This window comes from Aethalodelphis obliquidens, unplaced genomic scaffold (genome assembly GCF_003676395.1).
Source record: "Aethalodelphis obliquidens isolate GAN/ISIS:26980383/991018 unplaced genomic scaffold, ASM367639v1 scaffold40, whole genome shotgun sequence".
In the NCBI taxonomy this organism is placed as follows: domain Eukaryota; kingdom Metazoa; phylum Chordata; class Mammalia; order Artiodactyla; family Delphinidae; genus Aethalodelphis; species Aethalodelphis obliquidens.
In genome coordinates, this window is record NW_020837984.1 from 14857597 (window position 1) to 14884004 (window position 26408).

Genomic DNA, 26408 nt, shown 5'->3' on the forward strand with positions numbered 1-26408 from the left:
AAAGACTTTCAAGCAGGGGAGTGTCATGATCAGATTTACATCTGTTAAAAGATTCCTTTGGTCTTCTGATTCTGGTAGAAATGTTAGCAGCCTGGTTCTGGATCTTTCCACTTCCGGAAACCACAGGGAGCAACAAGGAAAACATGACCAACTGACTCCCACAAACAGTTATCTTAAGTGAAACTAGGGATGCAAAGAAAACTTATACATTCCACATTGAGTGGAAGTGTGGTACTGGATGGGAGGCCAACTGAGTGCCATGGGGGAAGGACAGGGAGTGAGGAGGGGGCTGGTAGTGGCAGACCTCAGAAATCACTCGCAAATATTCACTCTGAGAAGAGAGCCAAACCCTGAGTGCAGCCTGCTGTGGGGAGGACTGAACAAGCATATGAGTGTGGGAGAGGCAGGGAGGGAAGGTGTGTGAAGTGCTTAAGGGCTCCAGAGGTGATGTCTTTCAGAAAGCAAGTTAGGGGATCTCATTGAAGACATGAGTTAGGTCCCTTAATGTAGCAGATGAAGGAACTAAGGGAGCTCAGAGCTGGCAGAGAACTTCTGAACAAGATCACATCCCAGAGAAGACCCATGGCTACACTTTTAAGGAGACAATTCATTGTAGCCACAGAGGGAGGTGAGAAACCTCGACAAGGTCTTTCCCCTTCATCCTCCTGCTGGTACTTGGTCTAGGAAAAACCAACTGTTTCAAATATGAACAAATAGGAATAAGCACAGCATTTGTATCAAGATACTGTAATTAAAAATAAGATGGCAAAACTTACCTAGAGTTTCCCTGGAGAAGACTCACAGGAAAAATGTTCCCACAAAGCAGTTGAAAATAATATAGACATTCCAATATGAATTTTAAAAACCTAATGAAGTAAATGCAGCTAAGAAAAACAAGAATTCAGGGAAGAGACATCCCTGAAGTCAAACAAAAATTGGTGGAATTTAGAAAACAGAAAAAAAAAAATTTTTTCAGAAATGAAGATTACATTAAAAGGAACACAAGTGAGTCTGGATACCACAGGAAGCATATTAAGGAACGGAGATTAGAAATGAAAAACGCCAACAGAAAGGTAAAAATAATTAAGAACAAATGATAGAAACCATGTCAGGCAGAGGAAATCCAACACACAATTGGAATTGCCAAAGAAAACCAAAGCAGTGGAATAGTATTGATACAAATATTTGTGAATATAATTCAGGAAAACATGAAATATTATCTTGATGCATGTACGTCTCAGGGAATGTTTCCTTTCTTATAGAATGCTCTCCCTGACAACTGTCTCTTTCCATTTGCTTTTCTTCCAGTATTTAGTCTTTTCACATGCTCCATAGTTCCATAAAACATCTCACAATACAAAGGCTGGTGTCTCAGATAACCTTAAGTCTAGCCCTCTGACCATCAGTCTGGATTGGCTGCCAGGTCGCTTCACAGCTGCAATCCTGGGACTTCCCGTTATCTCACTCGTGTTTGATCCTGTTTCTAGACGCTACATCATATTTTTTCTTTGATTTACTCTTATTTTGATGGAGTTTATCCAGTAACTGAGAATCAGTGAACAGGAAGAAAATCTTTTGAGAACTTGCATGTCTAAAAATGTCTTTATTCTATTGTCACCCAAGACATAATTCATTCAAACTTTTGAAGACAGCACCCCATTGATCACTAGGTTCCAATGTTGCCGTTGAGTATTTTCCTTGATCCTTTTTCTACCTGGTAAATTTCTGAATATTCTCTTTATAGGTCTGGCATCCTAAAATTTCATAGTGGTATGGCTTCGTATGGGTCTTTTATATTTATTGTGCAAATTCAACATTAGCTTTTTTTTAATCTTGAAACTCAAAATTTCATCAGGGAAATTTTCCTTTATTTAATAAATTCTACTCAATCCTCTATTTTCTTCCTGGAACTCCTATTGATTTAATATTAAACCTCCTGAATTGATCCATATTTATTTTTTTCCCTACACTTTTGATTTGTTATAGAACATCTCTTTTAATATTCTCACTGAATTTATTCATATTCTAATTTCTTGTTGTGACATTTTATTAGTATCCTGTTCTAATTTCTTGAGTACAGTATCTTATTTGAGGATATGATAGTTGTTGAAGTTTTCTGATTCTTGAGAGTTGCTTTTATTTAGCTCTACCTTTTACAATCAAGGTTTTTCTCAATTTCTGGTGATCTTTGGCTGTCTTTATTTAGAAGTGAAGCACTAAAAACCTGTTTGGAAGGTTTGTGTACGTGGGCAGGGCTTACTGATTGGTACGCTCCACTGTAAGGGGACTCTTGGCCAGTTGCTTTTTGGCGGGGACCCTCAAATGTCAGCATCTGTCTTTTCACTCAAGAGTTGCTTAGTTTTTCCACAGTAGGAGCCACCAAATCTTGCCTGGTGTGTTTAAGTGTGGCTGTTGGTTTTCTAGAGCTGAACACAAATAAGGAGCTAGGGATCTCATTTATCTAGTATATAAAACTGCTTAATAACTATTTTCTGCACAGCGTCTCACCCAAGCTTATTAACCCTGAGTAAGAAATCTACTTTTCCCTTTTTTAGGTGAATTACTATCAGAATAACTTAGCCTTCAACTTTAGAGACCACAGTGTAAAGTCCTATTCAACTCAGAACCATTCAAATACATTTTATCAAGGCTCTTAAATTAAAATTTGTTGTTTTGGAGGTATGCCCTTCAAGTTCTAAATAGTCAAATGCAGTGACTGGAAAAAACGTAACAACCCCCTACAAAAAGATTTTGTTTTTAGAAATCATCACTCTTTCATTGAAAGGGTTTGTTCTTTATTTCCTACAAACACATTTTATTTTTCCAATTCAACTGTAACCTCAAGAGCACCCTGTAGCTCTTGGTAAACTTAACTCTCTTTGTGTATGCAAACTAGTCCTTATCAACTGCCTTCTCAAAAGTAATAGAACTCTAACACATACAAAAGGAAGCTGAGTAAGCACAGGAACAAAACAGGAGAAGAATAAAACTAGAATGTGAATCTCATTTTCAACAGGGAGAGAATATTAACAAGGAAAATGAGATCCTGATTTCATAGTGAGTTAAATCTACAGCAATTCTTTGTGGTATCAAACTAACCCGATGCAAACCATGGTTTCTGAAATAAGATTAAAAAGAAATCTAACAAATACCAGAGTGAATATAACAATATGACTAGACCAAAAAGAAAAAAAAATCTCTCACACACAATAATCACTGCAAGAAGATCCCAAAGGTTATAGAAAACATAAAGGAACTTTAATATCCAAACAGTCAGGGCAAAGAATACTGGATTAATGACCCATTAAGTGTGAACCACTTTAGGTTCTTTACAGTACCAGATGTATTTTAAAGTAAAATCTGAATGCATATTGCAGAGAATGAATCCATTTAAAAAACTTTAATTTCCTTACCTGATACTAATACCAGTATGATTTTTAGACTGTAAATTTTTAAAATGATTTAACACTGAGAGTAAGATTGAAAGCAAAGTTAGCAATGTTCCTGAATTGCAAATTTGTTCAGTAGTAATAAGCCTTTGAGTAATGCTACTTTCTTCTCAAAAAGTAGTCAATGTACATTTTAGAATTGTGCAATAAGAAAATATTGGCTAATAAAAAGTGTTATTTCTTGAGATAGTCAAGATGAAAGAAGAACTATACTTTTGCTTGGATTATTTATGCCCAAATAATTTACCCTGCAATCCACAGATGTATAGGACATAAAATACTTTTGAATAAGAGAAAAGTGAGGGTCCTAAAATAGGAACACAAACCAGAAGAATCTAAAAACAGCATCCTGTTACTTTTTTTTGAGTATTTAAGCTGCTCTTGGTTGCATGCCCTGATCTGTAGAAGGTTAATTAACAAGGAAATAAAATTTCCAAGTGTTTAAAAAATTTACTCATCTTCCATAAAGCAACTTTTAATGTATCAACACTTAGAAAATACACAGTGACTTGATGAAACATCAGTACAACTGCATAGAATTGAGCTCCAGAGAATTATACATTTATGAGCTGTCTTTCCTGGGCTCTGGTTTACAGGAGTATTGGCTTAGAGACCAGCTTAGAGTCATCTGCTCCTACCTGGAGGATACAGGCCAGGAAACTCTTAGGATTCCATGGGCCTTTTCTGTTCCTAAATAAAACACCAGGAGCTCTCTGGTCTTAAAAACAACCAAGCATCCAAATATGTATACTGGGGACCCTTCCCCTTTGTGAGTCATAGAAGAGGAGAGTTTGTGACTTTCGCTGAAAACAAAACAAAACAAAACAAAATCTCCCACAATTCTTCCAAGAGACTGAAATATACTAGAAATTTCAAAACTAGAACAATGCCATCAAAGATTAAACCTCTTAATGCTCGGAGCCACCCCAAAATAATAAAATTGGGAACTCCAGGAAAACAGGTACCAAAAGAATCAAAGTAATGATTGCACTGAGGATTCTCCTCTTTGAAGGCTGGTTAAGGAGGTAGGATTTCACGGTTTTTTGTTTGTTTATCTTTTGGCCTCTGAACATTTAAAAAATGCTTTGCCCGGCTGGTCATTCAGGCTGATTTTGGAGTTCACACGAAACCCCAAGCCTGACATAAGGATATTCTACAGTTTCACAGCTATCATTTGTACATATTAAAATCAAGTTGATTTACTCTTTTTGAGTAAATATAACTAGGATATGGCAAATTAATATATTTCTTTACATACAACTTTGTGTCTCAAAGTTCTTGAAAAACAAGAGCAGATGACTTTGTATTCAAAGACTACCAAAGTGTGTATTTGATATTCACATGCAAACAAAACCTTATAAATCTCCTGTCAACTCTGCATGATGCCTTTAAGGAGGAAATGACATACAAAGTTTGCTAACTGTGCAAAATATTAAATTGCTAAAACATTTTACATAATGAAATGATACATGTAAATGTAGAAGTTGACACATGAAATTAACATGGGTCCATAAGAACTTATCACATTTCAGAGATTTTCTTTAGTAACAAGTTTTTGTTTTTATATTTCCTGGTACACAGCAAAGTTTATCACAGAAGATAAAAACCCTTTTAAACAAATTCAACAGGGAATTCTTGAGGCACCTTCTCATATAAAACACAAGATGAATGCAATTATCAATCCATCTGAGAAAAGTTTTCAATCTAAAGATCATTTTTTTCCATTTAAGTATATTTCATAGAACTTTAATAAGGCAAGACAAATTTGTGAAAAAAATGTAGATACAAAAATGATGTAAACTAATAACTTATATTAAAAAACCCCAAAGGGAAAACAGTGGAGATGGGACAGCTCAAACAATGCCTATTTCAAAAAAACCTAAAATAGAATTGTGCATAAGCTGAAGATTACAAAGAACTTCTAGACTCTGCACAGTTTTGGTTTTCCTTTTTTCTTTTTTTTTACATCTTTATATTACATGTTTTAAATCATATCAGGAATGCAAACTAGAACTGCACACTACTTCAGTGGAAAAAAGTTGAACATTGTGCAATTTTCTGCCTCAATTTTAAAAAAGTGGCAGCAATCCCTGCATTTGTATTTGAAACAAGGATTTGAGAAACTTTATCAAAAAAGGTAATGAAGGCAAAAATTGGCAGACATCCAGCATATTGTTTCTTTTTAAAACAATGCGGATGGTAAGTAATTTCATGATTAAAAAATGAATCTTTTAAATAAATACATTGTATCTGACATTTGCACTGACTGATTTGATAAATCTTTAAGTAAACAACGGCTTTACTACACTCCCTGTAGCCTTAAGCCACTGGCTTTAGATTCTGGAGTCCTTTTTCACTGGGTTTCATACCCTGCGACTCGATACCCTGCAGGCTGATTAGGCATCATGCTGCCATTCTGTCCTGGAGGCGGCTGCACTCCATAATTTGGTCCCATCCACGGTGCAGAAGACTGTGTCTGACTGGTGCAGAACGTGAAAGAAGCAGAGGGGAGGGGAAATCCACTGGTTAAAATAAAATGTAATGCCAAGAATAAATAATGCCAAGAATAAATAACACATACGTGGGAAATATCCTTTTTCTTAAGCCCAAATATAAGAATAACTGTTATGCCAGAGAAAGCAAAGGCAAAAGCTTTTTTCTTTTAAAAACAAGCATCCTTGTAGCTTTAATTTGTACAGTTTAATTCTGTTAGTTTAATTATAGCTAAGAAAATATCCTTTATCTATAAACATTTATTCCCTTGAACTCAGAAAAACTCATCTCTAATCTCAGAAAACTGTCCATCTGGAGTTTGACATATGTTGAACAAGCCACTACCTGAAGGAAACGTGATCATTTGGCATGATACGGACTTGTATTTATATTACTCAAAGAAGAAATTAAGGTAATTATTAGTATATGTAAACTCATAAATTTTCTCAACATTACAAGATTCTTTTTAATAAAAATGGCAAAGCGTTTTAATTTCCAGTTTGTTTTTCAGAAATTTAAGTAAAATTGTAATTCAGGATGTATAAAGAAGCTTTCATATAACAATGTATGAATAAACCCTCTTGCACAAAAAAAAAGCATAATGAATAAAGCAATTAGGATCAAAATAACTGTATCCAATAAGCCTAGCAACTATTAAGTTATTTCCTTACTTAAATATCTGTTGATTCATTGCCAAGCATTACCAAAATTCTCATAACGCTGGTTATAAATCAAGACAACACATTTCTAGGCAAAATTTTAGATATACACTTAAAACTATAAAGTAAAAACCTCTCTAAGTCTTTCAAAGGCGATGCTTTAGAAAGAAGGCACATTATCTACTAATTACTTAAAATCTCTTCCCAAGTTCTTGACATTTTCAAAGGCTAATAATAAAGGAAAAGAACAAGTATGCTTACTTAAATCCCTGCTGGTTCCATGGCTGGCCATACATTCCATATGCAGGTACTTGCCAACCATTAGGCATATATTGGCCAATTTGTTGTGCATTCCCATACCACTGGCCCCACTGGCCATAAGCTTGTGGATATCCAATTTGATTCTGCTATTAAGTAAAATTGTAACAGATAATTTAATATTATTTAAAGTTATAGGGGCATATACAGTCCTAATACACCACAAATACATAGCCATAACACATAGGGCCATAATTACAATTAAAACTAAAGGACAGGGCTTCCCTGGTGGCGCAGTGGCTGAGAATCCGCCTGCCAATGCAGGGGACACAGGCTCGATCCCTGGTCTGGGAAGATCCCACATGATGCAGAGCAACTAAGCCCCGGGCGCTACAACTACTGAGCCTGTGCTCTAGAGCCTGTGAGCCACAACTACTGAGCCCGTGTGCTGCAACTACTGAAGCCTGCGTGCCTAGAGCCCGTGCTCTGCAACAAGAGAAGCCACCGCAATGAGAAGCCCGCGCACCTCAACAGAGTAGCCCCCACTTGTGGCAACTAGAGAAACCCCGTGCACAGCAACAAAGACCCAACACAACCAAAAATAAATAAATAAAATAAATAAATTTATATATATATTAAAAAGAAAACACTAAAGGACAAAGAAAAGTTTATAAAGTCACGGCTAATAAAAAAAAAGTGAGGTTATACTGCTTTAACTCTACAATGATGCTCTAAATGGCATACTCTTTGTAAGGCTGCAGGTTAGGGTTAGGGTTATTAAACTCAGGATAATGTTTGGGTGTTTTGTAAATTATCCATATGACCGTTTCCTTTAGCTAGGGAAGACAGGGAAGATAAGGACTATTTATTCCTATATTCAGTTTACTTAAGAAAGTTATATAGTTTAGGATTTTCTTACTCCTATCTTGATGCTCCATTTCCTCATAGAAATGTTTGTGGGATCAAGTTTGAACCACTAGAACTGCCTGGAAAAACAAAGGCAGCAAAATCTGGAAGAAAATGCCAAGGTCCTAAATATATTCATAGCTTTTGTTTCAACTGAATCAAACATGCTTGTGAGGACTTCCCTGGTTGCGCAGCGGTTAAGAATCTGCCTGCCAATGCCGGGGACACGGGTTCAAGCTCTGGTCCGGGAAGATCCCACATGCCGCGGATCAACTAAGCCCATGTGCCACAACTACTGAAGCCCCCGCGCCTAGAGCCCATGCTCTGCAACAAGAGAAGCCACTGCAGTGAGAAGCCCGTGCATGCAACGAAGAGTAGCCCCCGCTCGCCGCAACTAGAGAAAGCCCACGCGCAGCAACAAGGACCCAATGCAAACAAAAATGGATGGATGGATGGATGGATGGATAGATAGATAAATAAATAAATAAATAATAATTTTAAAAAAACATGCTTGTGAGTCCTCCAAATAGTATGTGAATAAATCTACTAAGTATTAGAAAAAATTTAATACCCTGTTAAGTTTGTTGCAGCATTTTAAAATCCACTGTGTGAGCATGAGTCAATCGAGGTGGTCACATTCATCATGTCACCCCTGCATCCATGAACCACTACTCTGGAACTATAATACATGAAGAGCCCTTATATGCTATCATTTTAGCTAGAAGCATTAATGACGATTATCAACGATTTCATTTAAAAATACCTATTAGCCCAGCAATTACTCTGCAAAGTCAAGAACCTTCTCACCTGTTGCACGGGATTTATCATATCAAGAGTTTCTTTGCCCCAGTAGCATTTCACAACATGGCCTTCAATGGTAGTTCCATTAACAGAAACAATTGCATGTGCTGCACTTTCATGGGAATTGAACCTATTGAAAATAATATTAAGAATTACCAATATAAATTGTTTAGTATACATATAGCTGATTCACTTTGTTATACAGCAGAAACTAACACAACATTGTAAAGCAATTATACTCCAATAAAGATGTTAAAAATAAATAGTTTAAAGTGCTTATGAATAAAACCTATTTTTAAAAATCAAACGAAGCCTGAAATATAACAGGAAGTTAATATAAAAGAATCAATAAAATGGCATATTTTCATTTTTTTTTCCCCCTCAAAGATCTTATAGTTCTGGGGAAATTTCTTTTAACAGAATGTTTTATTTGCCTTGTGTTGGAAGGAGGGAGCTATTAAAAAAGTGGCAAATATGATAAACACTAGAGAAATTTTTATTTCTTTATAACCAAAGTAAATTTTAAAGAAAACCACTAAGTTAAATGTTCAAAAATTATCTGGGGGGAAACATTTTTTTAAAAGCCACCCCTACCGAACAAAAGAATATCCTTTATCTGGAAAGACTCGAATTTCCATTATTTGTCCAAATGGCGAAAAAGTCTGACGCATTAGTTGTTCTGTTAGACAAAAAAAAAAAAAAAAACCCGCATTAAAATCCTACAAATACCAAGCCTTTTAGTTTAAAAATTAATCTCAAGATGCCACATAGGTAAAGCCCCCATACCTGTTAGCCCAGAAGTGACACCTCCACAATACACAGTACAGTTGCTTGGACTAGACTGATTTACGACCTCATCGTATGATAGCTGTTTGGTGTTTGCTGGAGAGGAAAAATTTAACATTTTTAATTCATTAAATAAAATGTTCAGAAAGAGTAAAGCAACATTAACTACACTACTGTAATGGTAATATTTACCTTGATCAAAATGCTTATTTAATACATATTACATTTGACTGAGGATTAAACCTCCCCCAAGAATGTCTAAAAATTACTCAATATTCTCTATTTAACAGGAGACTTGACATTAGAGATATAATTTATTATTTATAATTACAAAAATGAAAACTAAGTACATTTTTGAACAGTAGTCTTGATTTGCTTCTCATCTATTTCTGCAATAAGTCTCCGGGAACAGCTCTAACATTTAAAATCTAGTGTATTTTCCTCCAAAATTCCACATTTCCTTTTCTTCTCCAATTCACCTACACTCATATGTACTCTTTGGAGCTGGAGGCTTTCGGGTTGCCCAGTTAGTTCTGATTTGTCTTCCACCAAGCCACTGGCCACCCATCTGTTGAATGGCGTTTTCAGCATCCTGTTCCACACAACATTAGAAATGACAAAGAAGCCACTATTAGTTGACGTTAAACAATTGTTAGCAATAGAGAAAACTCATGGTTGCTTTTCACAAATGTTTTTTGAATGAAATGCTTTGTGAAATACACAATATATGACAGCTTTCCTAAAACACAATGGTGCTTTTAAACTATCTTTCTTTTACTTGGGTATCAGACTTTGGGAATGTTAATCACCTGAAAGACTCGAGCCCAAAAGCCCTTATTGAGGTAGCCATTGTAAAGTGCATGGAACAACCCATACTATTATGGATGAAAATTGCACTTTATACAATCCAACATGCTTTCAATGACAGTGTTTGGTTTCTCATTCATCTTACAAGTAAATACTGAACAGCTGTCATGTCCTAGACAGCAGGTTAAGTGCTAGGGAAACGTTGGTCAATGAGGTAGACATGGTCTCTGCTGCCACAGAACTTACATTCTTTTGCTGGGGACAAATAAAGTAATTACAGATTGTGGTAAATGCCATGACAGAAACAAAAGGTTGAGAGAGAGAATATCCCATGCTGAGATACAGGCATGGGAATCTACTTTAGAGCAGCATGATTAGGGAAGGTCTCTGAAATGACATTTAAGCTGAAATAGAGAGGAAGAGGAGCTAGAAAAGTCCAAACACCAGGGTGTTCCTGATAGAGGGAAAAGCACTGCAAGGTGTGTTAAGGCAGGAAAGTGTTTGGTACGCATCTTAAAGAAGCATGTGAAAGATGACTAGTTTTAATGGAATCTAGTGTGCAAAAAAGGAAAAGTGCCAGAGGAAAAAACTGATTATTTTAAGAAAGATTATCATGATCGATTTATGTTTTAAGAAGGCCATTCTTATGTTTTAAGAAGGAGAACAGTTTGGGGAGATAGTAAAAGGAAAAAGACTCTTTATGAGACTAATGCAATATCCAAATTAAAAAAACAGTCGGTAACCAGGACTAATGCAGTAGCAGTGGATGTAATCTAAAGGAAGAGTCAAGAGAATTGGTGGGGAGGGATGTGCACAGTAAGCCAAAGGGCAGGAATCAAAGGTAATTCCTAGGTTTTGCCTGGGCAGTAGGGAGGATAGTGCTAGCATTAATGGAAATGAGAAGACTGGGAGGGAGGAGGGCAACAAGTTTGAGGAAGAAACAAAGATGATTTAAGACACATTAAGTTTGAGATATCTGTAAGACATCTAAATGAAGACCATTTGTTAGTAAGTGTGAAGTAAACGGAGCTGGAGATATAAGATTCAGAGTCATGAAGAAAGACTAGAGAGAAGAACGCATCCTGGGATAGAGTCCTGAAAAACAGCAAAATCTGAAATCTGGGTAAAGGAGAGATCAATAGCTAAGGTGACTAAGAAGGAATAGCCAGTGATGAAGGAAGAAACCCTCAAAAATCTACTGTCAGGGGCTTCCCTGGTGGCACAGTGGTTGAGAGTCCGCCTGCCGATGCAGGGGACACGGGTTCGTGCCCTGGTCCGGGAAGATCCCACATGCCATGGCGCGGCTGGGCCTGTGAGCCATGGCCGCTGAGCCTGCGCGTCCGGAGCCTGTGCTCCGCAACGGGAGAGGCCACAACAGTGAGAGGCCCGCGTACCGCAAAAAAAAACCAAAAAACCAAAAAAACAAACTACTGTCAGGGTCAAGCAAGCAGAAGTCAAGAGGTGAACTTGAAAAGGGTAGTGCTGGTATAGAGTAAGAACAAAAGCCAGCTTAAGAGCAGACTGAAAGGGACTCCCCTGGCAGCGCAGTGGTTAAGAATCTGCCTGCCAATGCAGGGGACATGGGTTCGAGCCCTGGTCCGGGAAGATCCCACATGCCACGGAGCAACTAAGCCTGTATGCCACAACTACTGAGGCTGCGCGCTCTAGAGCCTGCACACCTAGAGCCTGCAAGCCACAACTACTGAGCCCGCGCACCTCCAGCCCATGCTCTGCAACAAGAGAAGCCACCGCAATGAAAAGCCCGTGCACCGCAACGAAGACCCAACGCAGCCAAAAACAAATAAATATACAAAAAAATAAACTTATTAAAAAAAAAGAGTACAGTGAAAAGTAGATGGGGTTCAGCTTTGGTTTGCATATGTCAAATGTCAGCTTAAACTAGCACAAAAGAACAGGCAAACTAAAAGCTGTTGAGACACATAAAAAGGAAATGCATATTCTTAAAAAAAAACAAATATTGCTTACCACACTAACAAGTCTGAGCTCCATACGATGTTTAATTACTGTTGTGGGTTGAACTGTGTCTCTTAAATTTATATGAAGTCCTATCTACCCTGCCCATAACTGTGAATGTGACCTTATTTGGAAATAGGGTCTTTGCAGATGTATTAGTTAAGATGAGGTCAATACAAATTAGGGTGGGCCCTTTAAGAAGGGCCGTTGTAAGAAGAGGAGAAGCTAATGTGGACACACACAGAGGGAAGAAGGCCATGTGGAGACCAAGGCAGAGACTGGAGTGATGCAGCTATAAGCCAAGGATACCAAGACTGCCAGTCACCACCAGAAACTAAGAAGAGGGAAAGAAGGATTCTTCCACAGTCTTCTGATGGAACATGGCCATGATGACAACTTGATTTTGGACTTCTATCCTTCAGAACTTTGAAAGAATAAATTTTTGTTGTTTTAAGTCATTCAGCTACTTTGATACAGCAGCCCTAGAAAACAAATACAATTACTTGCTCACAGAAGAGGGAAAATTTTTTCTGTGGGGGGTATGCGTATTGTGAGTGGGAGACAAAGAAGTGGAAGAATGTGCAAACAACTCTTTTGAGAAGTTGGAGTCTGAATTATTAAGAGAAATAGGGATACAGATAAGGAAGGGATATGGGGTTAAGTTTATTAAGAGACATCAGAACATGTTTTTTTGGTTGATGGGAATGATTCAGTGAAGAGGGAAAGACTGATGACATAGGACAAAAGAACAAGCAGAGCACATATTATACAATTCCATTTATAAAAAATGTTTGGATCAGGGAAATCTATATAGACAGAAGGTATATTTAATAGTTGCTCAAGGCTGAGGGGAGAGGGTGTAGAAGAAAAAAGCTAGTGACTGCTAATGAGTATGTAGTTTCTTTTCAGGGTCATGAAAGTATTCTAAAATTGTGGTGATAGCTGCGTAACTGTGAATATTCTAAAAACCAATGAGGTATATACCTTAAATGAGTGGATTTTATGGTATGTGAATTATATCTCAATAAACCTTTAGTCGGGAAAAAAACCCAGAATAACCACGTGATCAAAGTCCTTAAAAAGGACGGAGTGGTGGGACCCCAATCATAAGTGATTTGGTCTTTTACAGGACCTTTCCTCCACTGTAATAGGAGGAAGAGGGAGAAGGTGAGTGCATTTAATGTAGGTTTGGTGGTTGAAAGCTCAGGGAATTCCTGTATGATAGCTTCTATTTTCTCAGCTGAAGCTCAGGGTGGTGATGGAGAAAAGTGAGGAATATCCGAGGAGAAATGAGGGGGCATGAAGTAGTTATCAAAGAACAGGAAATCATATTTACTAGAGAAACACAGGTTTGCAAAGACAGTAACATGTACTCATCTATCTAATGTGTGACCATTAAATTAGAAGCAAAACCATTGACTCAGTTTTTCTCTATCAATACTCAATTACTTCAGAGTAAGCAGAGAGGTTATGTTCAACCAGTACTGGAGTTTGCCTAGCACACACAACACAGGAAGAGGCAAGGAAGCCAGGGGTAATGTCAGTCGGTGCTGTGGCACTGAGAATGCCTGCCAATCACATATCCCAAATGTACAGAGAGTGAAATATAAATTTGGGAAGATCACATTAAATCACTTACTCTAAGTTACACCTATCATATGATGATTGTCAGGATTACAATCCATCTCTGGCTAACTCCAGAGGCCACACACAGACATCGTTTGCTATCCGACTTTCATACTAAATATGCATTAAATAGTGACTTTCATATAGCAGGGGTATATATTCCATAATCTCAAATGGAAAAAATGAGCTCTTAGTCAACCCAAAGCCCTCAACCTATTTCCCCAAGTAGCACAAGACACTAATATCCTATTTATCAATCCTTTAAGGAACTCATACTAATTGTGGCTATCAATCCATTGTATGAGGTATTTTTCTACCTTTCCTAAATATTATGCTGTGATTAACAGTAAAGCTTTGAGAACCAGCTACATTCTCATAGTTTTTATTTCCTTATCTCATCTTATACTTGGTAGATGGGACACATACATGACGGAGCTCTTACCCCTTCACCTCTCAATATGCTTTACCATGTGCAACTTTTCTTCTAATATACGGATTTTTCCTGACCTCTTAGGCTAACCTACTCCTTAGAAGACATTTTCACTTCATGAGAGGAAGATGATAGCTATACATTTAAACAATGTGATTGTAAGATATGATGTTACTGTGCAAACAGCGGACATACCATTACAGTGCATTCTACCCTCTTTTGCCTTAACTTATAAGCCATGTAAACATTTTTAGGGCAGACTTTTTTATTTGAAAAGTAGATTTGGGGCAAAATGGTTGCAAGCTGGCTGCTATAGCAAGCATCTGGATAGTAAGAGTTCATAGGGAGGAATAACCAAACAGTTTCAATGTAAGCAGACAGGAACTAGAAAAAAACAAGACAATTTGACACTATTTGGCATAACTGCGAACGGGTGTATTTTTTTTTTTATGGGTGTATTTTTAAAAGACTCAGAATGATGCTCATAAATTTGACCTGAAGTCATCAAGAAATGATATCTATTTCAAATACTCTATTTACTAAAGTAAGAAAATCCTTTCTAAAATAATTTTATATTATCAAAAATTTTAATGGCTCATTCTAAGGCACTCTTACACAGAAAGTACAATATTTTTGTAGTAATCGTTGGCAAACAACAGTCGTAACATAGAGGCAATACAATAAAATCTAAGGTTAATGAAACCTTAGTGTATACTCCAGGATTAGTGCATTAAATTCTCCTACCATCCATCCCTATATTTTTAGAAATGTGATTATCTCTGCATTTAATTGTTTGGAACCTTGAGTTATCACACTAGCTATGTTTGAATTACCATGGGAATATGAAACAGGGACATAATGAATTAAATATATAAATGAGATAGTCAATATCTAACTTTGGCTGATGATTTAAACAACTCTACTTTCTATATTCTGAAAACATTTTATCAGTAGTTTGCATGCATCAGGCGCTAAATAAATGCTGACTAAATGACCAAACAGGAGAAAAAAGATATCCTCTAGTAAGGGTATTAATTATCAGTGAAATGAACAAATGGCAGATGAGGAAAATGATTAACAATCGAAACAAAATGAATATTTTTATCCTTTACTCTTAAAGCACCACACATGCACTTTTTATTTATTTAGCTCACCCATTTGTTGAAAAAGGAGACAAAGCCATATCCCTTAGACTTTCCTGTTGCCATGTCTTTTACCACTCGGGCATCTCTGAAATCAGAAACAATCGGAAGTTTAGGTTTGCAAACTCTCCTCTGGATATCAAGTGAGAATTTCATACACAACTCATTTTCATGTTTCATCTTCATTAAAATGAACCTTTAATGCAAATTCACCTTTTCTTCTATAAAATTTATCATGTATTAGCAAATGAAGCTTAATTTTATAAACATGCAAATCAATAACTTCTTAAATATATATGTATACATTGTACAGAAACTGCCTCCCACTTTAAAAAGTTTTTAAATTTTTAAATATTAAGCATGGTAAAAGCAGCTATTCACATGAATTTTACTTAACTTATAGGGTTCACAGGTACACTAAATGAATGGCTTTCTTTAACCATGCAATTTATAATTTGCTATTTGACACTATATACTTACTACCTAATCATTAAAAAATTAAAATAGAAAACTGGAAACTAAAAGAATGGAAAAGTTGTATATTCCCTAAATTAATTAAATTTTTTCATTTTCTCAGATCAGTTCATACCCCCCTTCCGGACTATGGGTAAATTTTGAGAACTTGACTTTTCAGAAATGTTAAATCATTGAAGAAAAATACTAGACACACACTTTAGTTTTATACTAAACTATATTTAGTTTTATATAAGAGAAGATTTTACACTAAATTCTAAAATAGCAATCATATAAGATTGATTGGAAACTATAAGATATAAAAGCAAAATTTTAAAAAGTCAGAAAGTAAAAAAGCACGCCAACATTTATCCACTGTGAACCGTAGCTTGTAGTTAGCCAGGGCAATTCTGTCCATTCTTCAGAGATACTCTGCAAAATAACCAGAGCCCTATTATTTGAGATTGAGTAAAAAACCCAGCCATGATAGCTAAAACTCCATACCTCAAAAAATTGGACTCAAATTGTGCTTCACAGGCAATCTGCTTTTAAGTTAGCCAGGTATGTCACAATGCTTGTTCTCTCAGGACACATGAACAAAACAGGCACTTTTACAACAAAAACCCAAGTCAGAAAGCCATGCAATATAATTTTATATTAAAGTATACATAAGCATATTTTGATCAATTTAGGAGTGATTTATTAAGTGTTTAGGGTCAAAATGACAAAGAGGTGATGGTGAAAGGGGAAAACTAATGCAAGCCACTTCTCAATATGTAAAAATACTTATTAAAATTATCTGTATGGTACACATGCATTTAATTTGTAGCTGATTCATTTCTATAGCAAAATTTGTTAGACTACCCTAAATTCAAGGAACAGGAAAAGTTTAAGCTATGTAAATTAGGGAAAGAAAGTACTATATTTTATATACTAAATATTTTAATAGGCCAACATTTACTACACACCTTTTATAAATCAAGCACTGTTGTAGGATCTCTACGGGGAATACTTGACTATCATGAGAACCTTTCAATATATATATTTATCAACGTATCTCCTTTAATTGAAAAAAATCAGGAAATGATGCTACCAACTGAAAATGGTTCCTTCAAATTTAGAAACACTAACTCTCTGGGTAGCCTAAAGCTTAGACATTATCTCGACTGAAAATTATAAAACTTAAAGGCCTTACCAAGGAAAAATGATATATACATCAGTAATCATAGTTGACTCTAAGAAAATCTAGACTATAATTATGATACCAACATATTTAACAAAAAGAAATTATTGATCCTTGATTAAAAAGTAATGAAATTACTAAAATTTGAATGTCATTTAACTTAAACTCACCAATTGTTAAACAATCTTTATCTAATGCCAAACTAAAATTCCCATGCTTTCAGAAAAGCTACTGCAATCAAAATCGAGACATTTAATAAAATAGCATTTAATCTGTTAAAATGTTAGAAAAGCCTTTTCTTTTTAAAGGTAAGTTTCAGGAAATGTTAGCCTTGAAATATATTTAATGCTTACTTATATCTGAAAGGATTCTCTAAGGAAGAAGCAGCAAAGATCTATATCAGAGTTCTTTAATCTTTTATGGCCCTGTGACTAATCTGAAAATAGGATAAAACTTACAAAGATACTCCACACCAAAATGAAAGCAAGCATAAAATTTTGCATACAGAGATTTACAGAAACTTTGAGAGGCCAAAGGTTAAGACCTTTCCAATCTAGATATTTGAAAGCCAGCTAGAAAGCCAGATAACCATAATCAAAGCCCTAAAACAGATTAAAAGGAACAGTCACGAAATTAGAACTTTATTTTCCTAAAGTCAGTTCTAAGAGACAAAGAAAAATGTCACCTAACAGAAGAGTCTACTTGTAAACCCTAATCGTGTGACTGCCTTTAAAGTTGGCCCCTTACTTATGGTCATTCCTTGGTCACTATGCATTTTCGTCCTCCTACCAATGAACTAAAACTCTTCAAACGAAAACTTCCAAAATTCAACACCAATACCACCAGCTTTTACTGTCCAGTCTCCTTCTCATCTCTGCTGTTGGTCTGTTCATCAAACCAAACCAAAGCTAACATTTCCTTTTTCCTACTCTTCTAGCTGGAGTAACAATAATAAAGCAACGAGAAACTCTAAAAATTTTGTTTTCTAAATTCAACGATTACTTCTAAGAAAGTGCAATCATCAACTTATTATTCTTACTCTATTACAGGCATGCTTTTCAAAATATAAAGTTCTTTTATGATGAATACTCCTTGAGTGACCTTTTTATAAAAGGCCTAAACTATACAATTAATAACAAATGCAAGCAAGACAGTGCTTCACAAAACACTAAAAGGCATTATTATTATTGTTAATAGCAACAACAAAAGGATAGATACCTGGGAATTAACATTTAATAACTGCGTTTTGGGTTGAATTGTTAAGGTTTCTTTTTGTTAAAATATATTAACAGAAAATGCATGGTATCATAGAAGTGCCAAAGGGTCTAAATTCCTTAGTCATAGCACAAGTTCACTAAAGATTATGACCAAGCTAGCAAGACACTCATATAAGAAACAATATGCACAACAGCACATTTGTCTCTTAAAAGCTAACGCTAATTGAAAAAGAGTTCTAAGATAATTGAAGACCAAAGATTTATTTATCAATGGGAAAATAATCTTTGGCTGTTAACTGCTTGAATAGTCTCTAAACAATACACTTATTCAAGTGAATATTAATACATCACATTCAAGTGTTAAAATTAATGTCCAAAATTCACAATAGATTTTCAAATTACTTCTATGTAAGATTGTTTCTAATATAAAGCATTTTAAATTTATCTTCTGTTACTTACGATATTCTTCCAAATGGTGCAAAAGCAGCTTTTATATCTTCAGTTGTAATTTCTGGACTGAGATCACCAACAAAGACATGGAAATGATCTTATAAGGGGAAGGAAGGGGAAGTGAAAAGAAAAATATAATTTTAGAATTTAAAAAAATGCTAAAATCTATTCAGTAAAGTATTCTTAAAATAATTTATGGATTATAGTAAAGTATAACACTATCCTATACCTAGACAAATCCTATCAGTTTTAAACATAATGAATCAAGGTGACAATACAGGAAAGATTCTCCTAGGGACTATGATATATCTAATGGGAAACTGACAGTTATATTTCTACTTATAGCCAATTATTATACTGGTCTAAGAAAATAAACTAATAATAATAAGTTTTGCAAAAAAAAAAATATATATATATTTATGACTTCATTACCATTCTAATAGTACTTATTTACATTTATTCAGTTTACCTATGTGATATACTTGGTTTAACCATATTTTGTGAAGAACAATCAAAGAAATACCTTGCATTGCAACAGTTTGATGTTAAAGTATTTGACAGTTTTCTCAAAAGCCAACAGTTTTGGTTGCCCAGACATTACACCATTCAGTTTATGTGAATCCATGTGCAAGTGAACTAAGACTGAAGGCAACAGAATGAAAACAGTAATCCCTTCACTTTATATCAGAGCCATTAAAAAAGCACTGGAGAGAAAAAACGTTCCCATATGTGAAATTTTCTTAAAAAGACAATGCTCAAAAAAAAAGAAACACTTTAAAAATACAAAATAGTTGGATCAACACTTTAAATGGACATATATATCAATTCTGACAAAGTATATTTGGAAAGAAAAGTTACCCCTATTTGGCAGGCCTTAAGCAACATATTGGGTTGCCATTTGGGAAACACAGTTTCAGGAGCAACTCAAGCAATCAGAAGATCTGGTATGAAGCACAGATCATGACCTCAAGGAAAAAGGGTATCTTGCCCTTCAGTGGTGAAAGTATTTCTAAGGCATCAGCTGCTATCAATGGGGATCAGAGAACTTAAAATACCACCAAAGTAGTGGACAAACCACAATTGGTCAACAGTGGGAAAAAGGGGGAAAAATATTGCCAGAGAGACAAATAGAAATACGACCCCTCCCTCCCCGCTCCCCCCAATATCAAACAAAAAAACTTCAGGTGGTTAGTGAATACCCTTTCAAGAGATTTCATTTTATGTTTAAGAAGATACAATTACCTTGTGAACGCTGTGTGCTGACAACGGTACTACCTGATGACAAAGATTAGATTTGTTCTTAAATTTATTAACACAAACACATTCAATCATATCTTAGGATAACGATCAAAACATTACTGCAAATGTATGATGTTTATATGCTTTACAATAAAACTACTATGTACAATAAACACAAAAGTTCAAAGAGTATAAAATATACTTACTGCTTGTATCTTTCTTTTGACTGCTGGGGGTTGTTGCCCAATTCACTTTGACTTCCTAAAAAAATTTTTCTACATTTATACTCCATAAAAATAAAGGTAATAATCAGATATTACAAGATTTGCATCTATGAACACATACGTATATGTTTGAGATGAAGCATTCAAACTTTCTGGTCAAAATTTCAATACTCTTTTTTTTCAGTACGCGGGCTTCTCACTGTTGTGGCCTTTCCCATTGCGGAGCACAGGCTCTGGACGCGCAGGCTCAGCAGCCATGGCTCACGGGCCCAGCCGCTCCGCAGCATGTGGGATCTTCCCAGACTGGGGCACGAACCCGTGTCCCCTGCATCGGCAGGCGGACTCTCTACTGCTGTGCCACCAGGGAAGCCCTCAATACTTATTTTTTAACGTATACTTACGCAAATAATGTTAACAAATCCTAACCATACATACTTCTTTGTTAACATTCAACTAACCTTTCTAAAGTACCAATAAATTTTTTTTCTTTTATTCTTCCCCATTAGTATCCAATGTTCCTAGATCTTTCATCAAAGCTTGAATAATTCAACAAATATCTTAGTATTTACCATGCGCAAGGCACCATGAAGAACACTAACATAAACATACCCTCTAATTTGCTTTATCCCAGCTTCTTAATATTAAATGTGATCATTTTCTGTAAAGCGAATATAATGCTTCTAAAAAGGAAACAAAACCGTATACAACTTAGAATTCTCCAGTGCAAGTCACCTTCTTTAATTATGACAGCTTACCTTACCCATTATCTTCCGCCCATTCATAGCAGCTAGTGCTGCAGCTGCATGACGATGCTCATAAAACTCCACAAAACAATATGGATCATTTCCAGCTGTCTGTTGAAGAAGAAACACAAAAGCCAATTTTAAGTTTTATACATCTCAGTATCAGGCCATGGAGAACGAAGGGTCTTTTCTGCAAGTAAATGTTTCGATAAGGCAGTAAACACTAAAAAATGAACTATTTTTATAGAAAGCTATCTTCTTCAACAGCTTATACTATACTACTATATATAATTTAATCTTTTATTAATGACTAAGTGTTCTAATTAACTTTCTTAAACCTGTTACTAAAATGTAAGTAAACAGGCTCTGAAAACTGAAGAGGTTCTCTGGTAAGCAAAGTTTTAGAATATGTTTTAGAATGTGGACTTTCTGACATCAAAATTTTTGCCTGCTTAGAAATCTTTTAAAAATAAAAATTCTTGGGAATTCCCTGGCAGTCCAATGGTTAGGACTCCACGCTTCCACTGCAGGGGACACAGGTTCAATCCCTGGTCAGGGAACTAAGATCCCACAAGCCGTGATGCGGCCAAAAAAGAAAAAAAAAACCTCTCTCCTCTTTTCTACTGGTGTTCCAAGTAGTTGAGGTCTGATGACAGGTGAAGCCTGGATGTTTTCTTTTAAATTAAAGAAGCAGAAAAAACACCCAATATTTTACACCTATCAGTACAAAATACCAAATGACTTTTTAATTCTTTCCATAATCTCCTAAGCAGAACTATTAAAATAAGAAACTAATTCAAAAGACTAGAATGATAACAGAAGAAATAAATATGCCATTTTGTTTCAAGCACAATTAACAGGTAAAAAAAGTCACTGGCAATGATTTTAAAGAATTTTAGAGCAAGGAGGCAACCACAAAATTGATGACATTGAAACTATCCATTATTTTACTTTAAAAACATTAGAGAATATAAAAATGTTTTTAAAAATGTATAATCAAACTAATGTTATATTTAATGGGAATTCTATTACCAAGATCAATGTTGACAGGCATCAGAATGTGGTTAGAAAAGTGGCTTACACCTACGAGTAAGACAATCAAATAAATAAGAATGTTCATTTTACTTAATTTGTACCCAGAAAAAAAACAACAACTACTTTTTAGATTAAAAAAAAATTCTAAGCATATACATTATCAGCCTTTATACTCTAGGGAGTATAAAATTCCTAAATATGAACATCAGTGCATCAGTGTGAAAAGACTAGGATTTAGACTTTAATAATAATAAAATAATGATAAGGAGGAGGAGAAGGAATAGTTAATCTAAGCCTTTGAGTGACGAAAATCCAAAATTTATACAAAGTGGCAGAGGTAACCTAGCTAGCCTTTTCTGTAGGTCCAGCAGTCATTAACATTTTGCCCAGTGATCTTTAACAGGCAAATATCTAGAAAGACCCAGACACAGAGAGAACAGCAGCCTACAGACCTATGGAGAGAACAGATCAATCTGGGTTTACATCCTTGCTTTGCCCCATTTCTGTGTATATTAAATAGGAAGGGCTTCTCTGGTGGCCGAGTGGTTAAGAATCTGCCTGCCAATGCAGGGGACACGGGTTCAAGCCCTGGTCTGGGAAGATCCCACATGCCACGGAGTAACTAAGTCCCTGCGCCACAACTACTGAGCCTGCGCTCTAGAGCCCGTGAGCCACAACTACTGAAGCCCGTGTGCCTAGAGCCCATGCTCCGCAAGAAGAGAAGCCACCACAATGAGAAGCCCGCGCACTGCAACGAAGAGTAGCCCCCACTTGCCTTGACTAGAGAAAGCCACGCACAGCAACAAAGAACCAAAGCAGCCAAAAGTAAATAAATAAAATAATAAAAAAAAGGAATAACAGCTGCTTTGTAATGTTTCTATTGAGCATGTGATAAGGCATCAGTATTAAAATAACAGGCAGTAGGCATTCCATAAATACTATCACTAAGATAAGGAAGGAGCCCCAGATGAAAGATTGGTTTTAAATTCTCCATCATAGTCCCCTCTCTCTCCCTCTTATCTTTCTCTAAGGGTACAGAAATCTTTTCTTCTTTATCCAAAGGCATACAGATATTAAATGTGATAAGAAAACACTTTAGGGGCTTCCCTGGTGGCGCAGTGGTTGAGGGTCCGCCTGCCGATGCAGGGGACACGGGTTCGTGCCCCGGTCCGGGAGGATCCCACGTGCCGTGGAGCGGCTGGGCCCGTGAGCCATGGCCGCTGAGCCTGCGCGTCCGGAGCCTGTGCTCCGCAACGGGAGGGGCTACAACAGTGAGAGGCCCGCGTACCGCCAAAAAAACCCCAAAAAACAAAAAAAACAACACTTTAGAAGAGTGTAAAGGACAAAAAACATCTGTTGAATCCATCTATATTATATGTAGGTGACCCTACCACATTAGGAGAAAGTTTTTTTTTTTAGTTTTTGGCTGCACCCCGCGCCAGATGAGATCTTAATTCCCTGACCAGGGATCGAACCGGCATTGGAAGGCAGAGTCTTAACCACTGGACCACTGGGGAAATCCCAGGAGAAAGGTTTGACATTTTAAAATATGAGACAGCAAACCAAAGCCAACTGGCTAAATAATTATTTTTAAAAATACCAAGTAAAAAAAAGTTAAATTGAAATACAATAGAAGAGAAAGTAGTAGATACAGACACATACATGATTTTCTTTCCTGGAAAAAAGAAAACCAAAAGTTTAAAGGTAGGTGAGACCAGGGATAAAAGGATTTCTCTTTAGCACTGTTTTTCTCATCAAAAGAATTTTAAGGTGCCTTTTAACACACATTATGACTCAGGATTAATACCAATTAGATGAGTGAATTCTATGTTTTTTCTATACATTAAGGTCTGATGGATGGGCACTGCCACAATACAAGAAAAACTTGAATCATGACCTTTAAAATTAAGTTAAAAACACTTTCACAGTATCAAAGTCTATTATTTTTTTTACCCAATTTCCCATTTTAATTGTAATAACTGAATTTCTAGTTTAGCCAATCAACTGATACCACATATAAAACAAACAATTCTGATGCCTCAATACACTTTAAAACAAGAGCCCACATATAGTTGTCACCTGCTTTAGGCATGATTAGTACCATTCTCTTCTTTCTTTACTTACTAAAACAAACTTCATGGCCAAAACGGGTTCATTACAAATTTACTAAAACCCCTATGAATTCAGACTGTATAAAGCAATTTAAGAGTTCCTGGAAGTAATGGATTTAAATAATGTATCATGGACAACCTCAGAGAAAAGAAAAAAAAGAAAGTTAACTAAGTAAAATACCCTTACATCCATAATCATTTTGCAGTTTTTACAAGGTCCAATCTGGCTAAAGAGCTGGAGAATTAAAGCTTCTGTCACATCTCGGGAAAGGTTACCGACATATCTGAAACACAAAGAAAAACAATTCATCATTTTAAATTTGCTTCTTTTGCATCAGTTCCTAAAGTTGATTACTGGAGAGTGAATATGGGGAATAGGTAGATCTTTGGGATCTACTATTTGGGAACTTTTTAAAAGTTTGTGAAAACTTCAAAATCTCTTTCAAAACATATGGAAGATACGTTACTTGCAAATATATTAATGACACACTGTTAGTAGAGGGGAAGCTAGCGTGTGTGTGTTTTTATTCAAGGTTGTACAAATAAAACCTGTTGCTTGTTTCTAAGTTTCTAGGCTTACCTTAGGAAGATATGCTTAAAATCACTCAAATGAATCATTAAATATGTAGAACATTTTATACAATCAATCCTGGAAAGCTTTGCAATTATTTCTACTTCTACAGTATTACTGAGAACATTAATTTTCTTCAATTTTTAATTCACATGATTTCCCTAAAACTGTCCAATTTAGGTATACTTTGGCTTACACAGTAAACATATTTTTGAAAAATCATGGATAAATCACTTATCAGGTGTTGTACATGCTCACAAAAGAATCGGAAACCTTTCAATGGGAAACCTTCCACTGATCAGTGATAGTAGAAAGGGAGTAGAAAGAGTCTAGGAGAGACTTTTAACAGATAATATGAAGTGGTGGCTAACAAACTTAATTAGTGTAAATAATGTATTATAAGACCACATGACTGGGATGATCCTTACTTTTTCTGGGGGAAGGGGGATGATCCTTATTTAAAGGGTTTATAAATTAATTTTCAAAAGGGGATTTTAAAATGAGATTACCTCCAGACATGTTAGAGTTAGAGGTTTATTACTTCTGAAATCAGAGAATGTTGTCTCCCAACAACTGTAGTTTCTCATTCTTCTGCTAAGAATCCTTCAGGGAATGTGATGAAAGGTATGGACTCTCTCCCCCCAAAGATAAACATCTATACATGCCAGAAAGTGTGGATTCAATTCCTTCCTTCCATTTACCCATTCAACAGAATATTGAATGCTTACTGTGAAGGCACAGGTATAGGTTAAAATGGCAAAGGGAGAAGTGCTGAGTCTTAAGGAACAATGAACAGTTCCTTTATAGAAAAATGCTAGTCAGTAAATGTAGACAGAGAGCATTAAATTAGCAATGTGTAAGCCTGACTGAAAAACTGACTCAGGCATGAACCATTAATGGATATAAAACTATTAGGTGAAAGGTTGGTAAGAAAATGGATATTTGCAGGGTGCCTAAATTATCACATAGATCACTTAACAACTGCAAAGGGAAAACCCACCTTAAAAGTGAGAGCTTTTGGCCACTTTGACCCAGTGTTCAAACTTTAAATCATTTTATGGATAAACAATGAGACATTGTATGTACTATATGAATTATATAATATCAATCTATGAAGTATTCAAATCAGAAAGATCTAATTGAATCTAGCTAAGCTTAAATTTAGATCTAAGTTTACAGGATATTGGGCATATAAAACAATTACACAAATTACACATATATATATATGTGTATTATGGCGACTTATTTGATTATTATATGGCGACTTATTTGATTATCTTCAAAAGATTATTGTCCTAAAAAAGACTGTGTTTGATTAAGAGGGACTTAAAAGACTGACAACCTAATACAATGAATAATCCTTGACTGAATTCTAGATTAAGGTGGGGGGGGGGCAAGAGCTTTTTCTTACATAATTCTAATTAATAAATGTAGAAGAAATGAGAGAAATCACCATTAAAACACCTTAGTAATAATCGCTACTGACAAGAATTCTTTGATACACCTCCCTCTCTGAAGTGAAGCTTAATTTCCCTCTACTTGAGGGTCGGCTACCTTAGTGACTCAATTCTAACTGACAGAGTATGTCGAGAAAAACAGTAGTCATTGTACAGTGGAGAAACAGTACCCTTCAAAAGTGCCACAGTAATGAAAGATATCTCCTTACATATTACAGGATAGAGACATGACAACTGAACACAGTGTGGTATCTTGGATTAGATCCTGGAATAGAAAAAGGACATTAGTGGCATGGGGAAATGGTAATAAAATTTGTAGTTAACAGTACTGTACCAATGTTAATTTCTTAGTTGTGATAATTACATCATGGTTATATAAATAAGATGTTAACAT

At 35.7% G+C, this 26408-nt stretch overlaps 1 protein-coding gene across 11 annotated transcripts in view; it reads right to left on the reverse strand.

Annotated features, from left to right (window-relative positions):
* Positions 1 to 3236: 3236 nt before the first annotated feature.
* Positions 3237 to 26408, reverse strand: part of TIA1 (TIA1 cytotoxic granule associated RNA binding protein) — a 29239-nt gene continuing 6067 nt past the window's right edge. Inside the window, exons 2-14 of one of the 11 annotated variants that reach the window (XM_027131933.1) lie at positions 26224 to 26279; positions 24174 to 24270; positions 20853 to 20951; positions 20080 to 20134; positions 19877 to 19909; positions 18644 to 18731; positions 15344 to 15419; positions 9836 to 9944; positions 9353 to 9448; positions 9161 to 9245; positions 8573 to 8696; positions 6863 to 7008; positions 3237 to 5929 (exon numbers count right to left, since the gene is read on the reverse strand). In XM_027131933.1, coding sequence (XP_026987734.1) covers positions 5803 to 5929; positions 6863 to 7008; positions 8573 to 8696; positions 9161 to 9245; positions 9353 to 9448; positions 9836 to 9944; positions 15344 to 15419; positions 18644 to 18731; positions 19877 to 19909; positions 20080 to 20134; positions 20853 to 20951; positions 24174 to 24270; positions 26224 to 26243 — 1155 coding nt within the window. In that variant the 5' untranslated portion in view covers positions 26244 to 26279 and the 3' untranslated portion in view covers positions 3237 to 5802. Of the gene's footprint in view, positions 5930 to 6862; positions 7009 to 8572; positions 8697 to 9160; positions 9246 to 9352; positions 9449 to 9702; positions 9945 to 15342; positions 15420 to 16150; positions 16217 to 16288; positions 16393 to 18643; positions 18732 to 19876; positions 19910 to 20079; positions 20135 to 20852; positions 20952 to 24173; positions 24271 to 26223; positions 26280 to 26408 lie in introns of those variants that run through there. The other 10 variants (XR_003438276.1, XR_003438275.1, XM_027131936.1 and 7 more) reach the window with 10 other exon arrangements.